At 36.4% G+C, this 10,756-nt stretch overlaps 2 protein-coding genes across 2 annotated transcripts in view; both read left to right on the forward strand.

Moving 5' to 3' along the window:
- The window catches only part of LOC128741812 (uncharacterized), a 261,707-nt gene extending 257,653 nt beyond the window's left edge, over positions 1–4,054 (forward strand). The window contains exons 6-7 of the mRNA XM_053837872.1: positions 1,407–1,601; positions 1,678–4,054. Coding sequence (XP_053693847.1) covers positions 1,407–1,601; positions 1,678–1,855 — 373 coding nt within the window. The 3' untranslated portion in view covers positions 1,856–4,054. The remainder of the gene's footprint in view (positions 1–1,406; positions 1,602–1,677) is intronic.
- The window catches only part of LOC128741810 (deoxynucleotidyltransferase terminal-interacting protein 2), a 483,164-nt gene that overhangs the window by 73,262 nt on the left and 399,146 nt on the right, over positions 1–10,756 (forward strand). The gene's annotated exons all lie outside the window — the stretch shown is intronic.

The following is a 10,756-nucleotide window of genomic DNA, read 5'->3' on the forward strand; positions in this document are numbered from 1 at the left end:
AAAAAGACGTTTAAGCCTAAGGCTCAGCTTTTTTACAGTAACATATAGAGTACGTCCAGATCTTAAATGACTCAAGCTTTATCGATTGGTCTTAAAAGTATATATTTAGTTTAAAAAATGTCTAAATCTTGTTTCAATTTTATTATTCAGAGCATTAGACATTGTTTTAAAGATACTTATTTTTGAGATTTCAGATATTTTCGTTTCGTTTCGTCAGTTTTTCGAAGGCTTTTATAAAAAATAAAACGCGTTTCAAATTCAATGTGGTAACAATGCGAAAAAAAACATTGTATGGGGGTACATCGTTCCTACTCGATTCACGAATTTCTATTAGAAACACCTAAAATCTCTTACTTACTGGTCGTGCTTTCATTCAACGTATACATTAAAAAACACTACAAAAAAATTTAATGGAATAAATTTTCCTTAAATCCTAAGTTTATTAAACTACAATGCTTCGATGTCCTACCGGGCGGCCTTACCCTAGCCGGCACCACTAAATTCTTCAGTGCTTTCATGGCCTCAAGCCCCGAAGGTAAGAACCCTTTCCTTCTCGCTAATCGTTTCGGGAACTGGGTGATATATTTGACACCAACGTTTACATCATTGATGGAAGACGTAAAGGACCCGGTCCCTTACCAGTCGTTGGCGTTCAGCGTCAAGTAGGTCTTGACCTTGACGTCGCACTTCGTCAGAACGTTGTTTGTCACAAGCATCTTCAGCCATTCCTTTTAGATGATTGCCTGCTGCTCAAATACAGCCGGCCTTGACCAACGCTTCGGTATCAAAATTTCCATGTTGGCCAGATACTTCACTGTTTGGCTGGTTGCGCCGATTTCCCATTCAAGGCGCGAAACGATGAGGCCGCCTTTTTGTAGTTCTTCCTCTTCAGCCTTTGCTGCACTTTATGGTTTGGCGGCTCCGTCCGGCGGCCGGAACCAGGGTTCCATTCGACTCTCTTGCTTTTCGTAGGAAAGGAGAATATGTTGTAAATGTCGGGTCGGCTTCATTCGGCAAACGCCAGGAGTCTCACGATATCCAACTTCTTCGCTTCGGAAAAGAGCTGGCAGTAAGAACAAAGCATCGAGCGTAGTTATTTGACTATTTTCGCCATAGTTGCTGCAAATCAAATGTTAACACTGACATTTTTTGTATACATTAGGGTTGCTACGATTGGCGATGCATAGGTGGATTCATCACCAGGTGGCAGGCTGATCGCCTGAAAAATCGCTAAAATCAGTTCATTTTTTCCAATGCATACGGTAAAAACTGATTCCTAAAAATAATTTCAAATTGTTTCAACTAAAATCACTAGTTAATCGTGTATGTAGTTTGTAATTATTTCAGCAGTGCATTTGCTACTTTTCCCTGCTTTCTAACGTGTATTTGCTTGACCCCCGCTCCAGGTTGGCCTCGTCCCTACTGTCCCAGCAGAAAGCCAAGGAGCAGCAACAGCGGCAGCAGAACCAGCAGAAGGTAGAACCCGTAGTAACACCGGAGATCCAGTCATCCATCAAAGAGGTCACCTCGGCGATAGTACATTATGTGAACGACCAAACCAACCGGCATTCGCGCAGTAGATCCACTAGTCCAAGCCAAAGGTGAGCTTTCGAAAACCTTTTCTTTTTTCTGCCTGTGTACGTATGATTCAAACATAATCTCCACCTTTTGTTTTAGATGTTGGCTAGAAAGCTCATTCGTTGGTACCAGACCGCTGGATTCGCCGCAAACGCCAATGATCGATGGAACTGACAGTGCGGCGGCGGCCCCGACGGCAGCGGTCCAGATGGCCGGTGACCACTACCGGTACAATGCCGGACGGATGAATGGCGTCGGTGAGTCAACACTAATCTAATCTGCTTCTACACAAACTAGCGACATTCTCTCTGTTGGATCGTTTCTTCGTTTTGAAGCTTTGAGTTAGGTTTCGTTCTACTATTTTTTTTAATCGAGCTAAACAAGCACATACTACTACTACTCTCTTGTTGTTATAATATTTAGACCATGGTTTCATCAGTTCAGTTTTTGAGTTTTTTGTACGAATTTTCCGTATCATTGTTTTTTGGTAGCTAGAATGAGAGAGCTTTCAGATGATTAATATTTTTCTGTCTAGTTTAGGTTTAGTTTTTTTTCTCTTCGGTAAACATTTTAGTTCCAGAATAAGTTTTGTTAAGCTTTTTGGATCAGTCACAGCTTTGATCGAGCAAAGAAAAAAAAAACTTACCCGTATGCGATTTGTTCGCATCAATGCCAATTCCAAATCTGTTGTAACGATACTTTTGTTGAAAGCGAACTTTGCTGCAAATTTTCGAAAAACCATACGAAGTTTGCGTTACGAATGCATTTCAGATTATTGACTAAAAGCGATAGGGATCACACGTATACACACAAACACACACTCACTTTGACATGTGAAAATTGTAATGAAATGATATTTTGTATAGATGTTAATGTTAGATTTAGATTTACGAGAACTGTTGTTCTTGGTCAGATTATGAACCCATTTTTTAACAACCTTGAATCATCCACAAATATTAGCTGACGAAACAGCAGCAGAGAAAATATTATTTGACTTCGCCGGAGAATATACCAAAAGGAAACGTCCCCCTACCACATTGATTGCCGAGCCGTGCTTTCTTGTTTTCCGCAAATAATCATTTTCCGATTTCCGCATCATACTACTAATCACCTCCTCTTATTTAAACAAGCAATTAAATTAAGGAGCGTTTTGATTTGTTGTAACAAAAATCCGCAAAGCTAACCACAGCACAACGATGATGGTAGCCAATACACCGGGAAGTGATTATATTGCCCTGCTACACTCCCTCCCATTTGGGTTAGTTGAGTTTGCAACCACCATTGGGAATTGAGCACTCGTTCCGACCCTACGCTATTGGCCAGTAGATGGCTTGCGAGAATAGCAACGGAGTGTGTCTAAGCTAGTCGAATCAGACGAGTTCTCAAGCTTTCCTCAACCGCGCGTGAAAATCGAAGAAGAAGGTTTTCCTTGTTCATTTCACTCATTGATTGTATGGTAAAAATATATTACCTCAAAATGTGCTAGAAACCAACCATCGGTGCCTTACCTTATTCGACTTTAGCCTTATCATAGAACGGTGCTCTTACGGAAAGCAGGCACAGAACACGAAGTCAAATTACAAAGTATTTGTGGATGAGTTAAAAAAGAAAAACACGAACAAGTTTCCAAGAGACAATCGACTTTCTAATTGATAGCGAAAACAGCAAATGTAAACGATCGAGCCAATATTTTTTTTAAACAATTATATATAAACAAACTGATATAGAGAAGCAAGAAGCAAGGGAACCATGTTAACCTGTAAAGTTTTAGAAAACCTGTAGAGATTCTAATTATAATCGTAGGTAGTAGACTGTTTTATTATCAGTAGTACCCCTATTAGTGATGTGAATAAAGGAACGTTTCCAGCTGTACTACGGTTTGCTTGAATTGAAGCACTGAAATAAAAGAAACGAACATTTATAGGCAAAAATTGGGCGTGATGGTAGAACACAAGTGCTTGTTTTGATAGAGTAGAGCAATGAATCTGTAGATTCATAGAAGCAATCTTCTCCTTGGTCCTGTTGCCGAGTTTGCCTTATTTTATCAGTTTGCTTCGTTTGCATGAGCTAGAACGTGTAGTACCTAGAGGAGTCCCAGCCCAGTATGTAATTGGCCGACTCGCGATGTCTGTTTGGTAGAAGCGAGTTAACATCATGCGATGTAGACGTGGAAATTTAGTGATCGAAAGCAAACACAAACAAACAAAATTCTGTGTAGTTTTGTTCTGTACAGAAAAAATGAGACAGAAGCCAATGTTTCCATCATCTAAGCTACTACAATCATCCGTATTATTGTTTGCAATATTTTTTCTTTTTTCCTACTTTCGTATTATATTAATCAAAACAAAACTGTAATAACTTTACTACTTTACGCTATTATTTTAAGTTTTAAATATGTAATTACGCAAGACAAATCAGTTATGCTATTATTTAAACGATCATTGTAATTAAAATAAGTATTATTATTTAAATAAAATTGGACGAATATTATACAATTTAGTATCACAATTGTTTTAATCTTTTGTTGAATATTTTCTTTCATTTTTTCTCATTAAATCCGAATATTTGAGTTCCATTCTAGCAGTAAATTACAAAAGTCATAACGCTGTTATTAAAGTGACCGCTAAATGCAAAAAAAAGTATCTTCAAACGATTTTATTTTAAGAACCTTTAAAATATTGGATATTTTCTTTTTCAAATAGCAGTATTATAAAGATTCGGGCGCAGAGCAAGGGTTTCGGTCCGGTAAATTACGCGTAAAACCTCACAGGACCGAAAGCCGCAAATAATCGATTCATTTCACGTCAACTCGTCTATGGGAACGAGGCAGCAGCCCTCTCAGAATCCAATGAAACTTTGTAGGTGAAAGTCTTTACATTGATTAATTATTTTCTTTTCCTGTCTTCCATTTTTTTTTTGTGTTTAAAAATATAACTTAAAAATGCCAAGACTAACCGAAATGTGATTTTTGTGTACCTTTTAGAATATTACTGTATCTCAGAACCTTTTGGAATTTTTCTACGAGAAGGACAAATTGACCTACAAGTTCTTTATATATTGCAAAATAGGAATATCTTATCACGTATCCTCCTGGAAAAAAACTAGAGATATTTTAACATTTTTTACCATCGTTTCAAATGTATTTGGACCTTTTCGGAGGACATTTTAGTTAAAATGTAATTGCGGTTGTGACTGCTGGAAGGCAATGGAACTTTTACGTTCCAGATATTCTTTATATAGAAATATCAACTGGAGCTACAATTCTGTAATATTTTAGTTAGAATCATTTGATCGGGAGGTGACGACGTGACTTACAGAATAGGGCCCTAACGACACCCCGCAGTAAGACATCATAGTCCTACGTCAAATAGTTACACGAAAACTTTCAAAATGCTGTACAGTTGCTAACAACTAAGCATGCATGGATGCAATCAGATGATTTAGCTATGGTTGGATAGTATTGGTGGATGATATATTGCGCCGAAATCCAACTTATTAATATACACAATATAGTAAGCGAAGAACTATGAATCCTTTTGACAGTCCGACGTCTACATAGGATGTACTATGTAGATGAACACCTTTAATTTTTAAAGTAGTTTTAAAGCTATTTTCAAATAATTTTTGAAAATATTTTTGAATCGTGCGTGTCTCACACTAAGGTATTCATAGTGATGTAGTGAAGCTTGCAAAAGGAAATGACAGGTAATTCATTTTCGGTTCATCGAAACCAAGCGGACCTAGAAATCGATCTAAACTTCTGAATCTTCTGCTCGAAAACTTGCAAAGTATCAGTCGATGAACGCGGGAGGAAATATTGGCTGCAAGCAAACTGCAACAAACATAATCGATTCGTGCTGCATAACGAAAATACCAGGCAATCAAATTTGAACACGAGTCACGCACAACAATCATCGATGAGCAATTTAGGTTTAATGATGACAGGTGGTGGTGTGTGACCGAGCTCCTATGTCATTTCTTTAGTCAGTGTCTTTACTGTAAGGTGAGGTGAGGGTGGCTGTGAGAATAGGACGGGTGAGAGAAGAGAGGTGAGGTGATTGTGAGAATAGGGCTCGTTTTCTTCGGACTTTTCTTACAGGGACATCAGCACTAACGGCTTCCCAAATGGATTACGCTTTTCGTTGTTTGAACGAAACCCATAGAGCTTTTCCGGTTCAGTCGTGATAGCTTGAATTTGTAAGAGTCTGTGAATTGAATACAAATGGTGAACTTTGAACTGAATCGTGAACTTTTGCTGGTTTTTTGTTCTATCGTTTTATGCAACTAATCTTCGGATACCTATATAATAATATATATTTCATTTTGTAAACGAAACGAGATTCATTACGCAACAAAACTTAGGTTAAGTTTTAGAAATTTTTTTTATAAGCACATGCACATCTAACATTCACTACTGAGGATAAGCATCTTTTTGCGTGCTGTCAGTCAAGTATGATTGAACTTATTTCAATAGTTTATGATTAAAGTCATTCTTAGTTAATTTAAAAAGTAAGGGAGAGATATCAACTTTATCAAATGCTTTACTGAGGTCGGTATATAACGCTTCATCATTCAGTTCAACACAAATGCAAGAGAGTAAAGCAACTCCTCGATAGTGTTTGATATCTGATTTTGCTACTACTTTTGAAAATTGGAATAAAAAATATGAAAGTCTGTGCCTAGGGGCACGAACGAGAGGCTCACGGAAGACCACGAATGCAGCTTCAGTTGGACAAAGCTTGATATTTTGCAAATGTTAGTTACGCAAATTTTTAATTTACTGTATTGTAATAAGGCCATTACAAATATTTTATAAAGTTCTTGTCCTTCCGGTGTTCGGCCACTGAAGGGGGGGGGAACAGTGAATTTTTTAATCGAGCAAAAAAAACATGGATTTAAGAATTTTTATTTAAGGTTTAAACGTGAAAACCGAATCTATTCTTGCTTATAATATATACGTTATAATTTTCTATGCAAAAATATACGAAAAAAGACTAAAACGAAGAAACATTTTTTTGGACGATTTTCGGAAATTCCATTGTTCGAATTTCCATGTCTGTTTCATGCTAGAAGCGTTAATTCAACTCGGAGACTCATTTTTCGAGTTTTTCAGACTGTAGAGCCCACAGACAATTGATTTTATAAAAAGAAATTTGACTCATATCCTACAAATTATTTTTTTGCCCCCGATTTTTCAAGCCAATTTCCAAGGGGGGGTGACAAAAACTTTAAATATGATTTGCAATGGCCTAATTAAACACTGAAACATTCCTATAAATTTGGTACAAGAGGACAAGCTTAAATTGCCTAAGTGCCCGTGCTCTGTATATCAGTTTTATCGGTTTCTTACAGTTCGTAGTTCCACTTAGAGTTTCATCAGGTCACAATCACACCTCTTCTGGTGATATTGAGAGAAAAAACAAAAATATGGTTTTCGTTGTGTCTCTTCAGCCGGATCGATACTTTAAGAAAATTAGTATCGATATTCGAATATCGAAACTTCTCGCAGCATAGCCCAATGCTAGTAACGAATAATGAAGTCCAAGTATAGCACATCGAGCAATACTTTTTTTTGTCTTTTCCAACAGGGACATCACCATTAACGGCGTTTCAAACTGATTACACTTTTCACTGTTTAGACGTATTTCGTAGCTTTTACGGTAGTGACAGTCCTGATTGGTAAGAGTCTGTGAAGTGAATATGAATGATAATTTTTAAACTGAATATTGTGAACTTGTCGATGTGAAGTTTAATCATATTTTGCAACTAAATTTCGGATTACGTAATGAATTATTCATTTTCAAATATAGGGGAATGTTGTCGTGGTTGGGCCATCTTTTGGTCCATAAAACACATTTCAAAAGAAACTTTGGAAATTTAACAAAGGTCTTATTAATAGTTCATATTTAGATCTTTGTATTTAGACCTTTGTTAAATTTCCAAAGTTTCATTTGAAATGAGATTTGTGGACCAAAAGATGGCCCAACCACGACGACATTCCCCTGCTATATTAACAATATAGTTCACTTCGCAAAATCTCATATATATCCGAAAAGACGCAAAAGTAACACCCTCTTACGGACAAAAAGGTGACTAAAAGCTTTTTGTAATAAAAATTTTTAAGCGTGCAACCAATACATAAGTAAAAGGTGCGGTAGATTGAATATGCAATCTCTAACCCTATGACGTCATTCTTCTAGATTAGATTAGTAGTAACATTAGATATAAAAATTAATTGTGAATAGTAGAAACTATCCAGCTTTTTACGACCCATAATGTCGGACGTGTATGTAATATTTGAACAACATTTTTGACATTTCAGTAGCGTGCAGGAATAAACTAAAAACAATTGATTTATAATTGTCATAATTTTTCATTCATGCTCTGTTGTAACGGGTGGCAACTAAAATTTTGGAATTTTTTCGCGCCCCTTTTGCTCAACAACAAATGGGCTCAGAGAGAAATGAGAGTATGTTTGTGTTAGCTCTCTCTCCTCCTTTTGTTAATAATTTTTATTTTGTTTATGCTTGACTAGTTTTGTTAAAAATGGCGTCGAAACAAGAAGCATTTCGGGAGCACGTTGTACATTTCTACGAACCGCAACAAAAATCTCGCCAAAAAGTATACGGTACAACATTTTAAAAGCAAATATGTTGCTGCTTCGACTGTTTACCAACAACAACTATTCGCAAGCAAGGTAGTGGAAGACGAGCCAAAATTATGGACGCAGAAGGACATCGTTCTCTTACTCATTTCTTCAACAACAAGCCCTCTGGTTTGGCTATCAAATAATCGCCGTGGCGAGTCACGGCGAGTGACAATTGTCGTATTGAGTCACGTGACTCGCAGAATAAGGGTGTCTATCTTCATATGCGAAATTCCATGAGTGTAAAAGGGATGATGGAGAATTGAATTGAATTGAAGATAGAACCAGCAAACCAGAGAATGTGGCAAACGTGAACAAACCGAGCGAGAGCTGATTTTCTTATACTGGTCCAGCAGAAAATAACTCATCCGTTTGGTTTACATTTGCGACATTCGCCCTTTTGTTAATTCTATCTAGAAACGGCTAAACTGAACTGAAAGTTGAGTTGTTTCCGATAGACGTGTCGAATTTACGGTGTACTTTGGTAACTTTTTGAGCCGCAATGGCGCTAGTAGTCGTGTCTTCAGGATTATAGAGAAGTGAACTATATTGTTAATACAGAATATTTGTCATTTTCTTATTCAAATGAGATTCATTATGCAACAACACTTAGGTTTAGTTTTAGGATACCTTGAAACGAGTTTCATTACAATTAAATCGTTTCACGTATGTCATGTATCATGTAATCAATGATTGTATTGATGAGATAAAGTTGGGCTCGCCTTTCGTTAGGCAACCCGCGGTAGTTCTCGAATTAGCATAAGTAGATGGCATGGGTGAAACTGATATCGGTATGTACTGATACCATGCTGCATCAATATCCGGACACTTAAGCAGGTCATATGTTTAATATGCTCCGTAAACAATAATTTCGTAACATTCTAGTAACTGCTTTGTACTATAATCAAATGTAAAGCTTAAATTTGCAATAACACGTCAATTTTACAACGAAAACTCAATAAAAACATTAAAATGAGAGAAATAAACTGGCTTGTCTTGTTCATAAATCCGGACACCTCACATCTCAGTGAATCAATATCCGGACACTTTTGAATCATTTTCCGGACAGGCAAAACTTTCTCATGTTTTGTCTAAGAAATGTATACCTATAAGTAAACAACTAATCACTTCTAAAATGTAGTATTAAAAATCATAACTTTACACATTTTTTTTTACTTTTAATGCCACTTTGGTGTTATTAATGGTACGATTTTAGTCAAGTGCTGCACTGACCCTTACATAACCAGAGAACGAAAGTGATTAAGTATTTCTACATTAAATGCCTTAAAGTATTTTGGATTTCCAAATATTTTGACGGTTCCGTAGATCGAGACTCTTTCTCTTACCACATCTTCTACCTGGTTCAACGTGTCCTTTCATTTTCTAAGAAAAACATATGGTAGTTACCATCATACATGTCCGGATTTAAAAACACGGTTTTAATTCCGGACAGCGTAATTATTTATAAAAATACACTTTATTTCACCACTTTAATCAATGACACCGTCTCAATTAATTAAAACTAACCTTGTTTGTTGATGCAAAGCCTAAAAAGTTGATTTCTTCGTAATAATAAGTTCCCAAAACCTTAAATCGCGTAAGCACTCCTTTTTAGTAATCTGAAAATATTCGCAGAAAAAAGACACTGTTTGACACCAACGTTACTTTTGGATTTATTAAAGTTATTTCGCGCAGCCTACTTAACCACCGATTATGTTGAAAGGATCTTAGATATAGCGTCTACGTTCCGGGAGATCGTCTCATTACTTCTCAGAAGAATAAGAAAGGTAGGAGAATAGGAGGGTTAGAAAAGGCTCGGAAAACATAGAAACAAGTGTGAAAAACTATAAAAACGTGTAGATTTTCTCGAGTGCGAAAATTGATCGCAACCCCGGGTGCAACCGAGTAAACTTGTTTCACCCTTGCATCAATTAAACAAAGATCATTTTGAATAAAACGAGAGAATTAAACTTTGGGAATAATTAAAAATATGAGTAATTATTAGGAAGAACGTTTGAAGAAATCTGGTTTGGAAGGGATTTGGAGAATTGGAGTTTGGTTTACGACTGAAGGTGGATTCTGGGTTCGGACTGGGAATTATGAAGGATTATTATGGAGGAATCTTTGGAATTCTGATAGCAGGAATTATAGAATATGTGACAGGCAATTAAACTGATATCAAAATATTCATTTCAGTGACTATTTCATGGATTTCTGGTACCAACCAGGCACCAGCTTTTATTTCTGCCTGGTTTTATCATATATTTTCTTATGCTTAAATACAAAAGAATATATTTTTTATCATAAAAAACGGATTCTGCTCTTTCTAAAAGATTGCAAAGTATTGGATTCTGAGAGGGTACTGCCAACCAACACATAGAGTATTAGTGACATTGTATAAATTTAAAAATACTGAACTGATATAACCTATTTTGAAATACCTATTATGAATTCAAACTTTTTTTATAAAATTATCAGTATTTTTCATCAATACCACGGGAAGTGTCTGTGGAAAGTTGCTCAAAGCAAATT

This window comes from Sabethes cyaneus, chromosome 3 (assembly GCF_943734655.1).
Source record: "Sabethes cyaneus chromosome 3, idSabCyanKW18_F2, whole genome shotgun sequence".
NCBI classification, from domain to species: Eukaryota; Metazoa; Arthropoda; class Insecta; order Diptera; family Culicidae; genus Sabethes; species Sabethes cyaneus.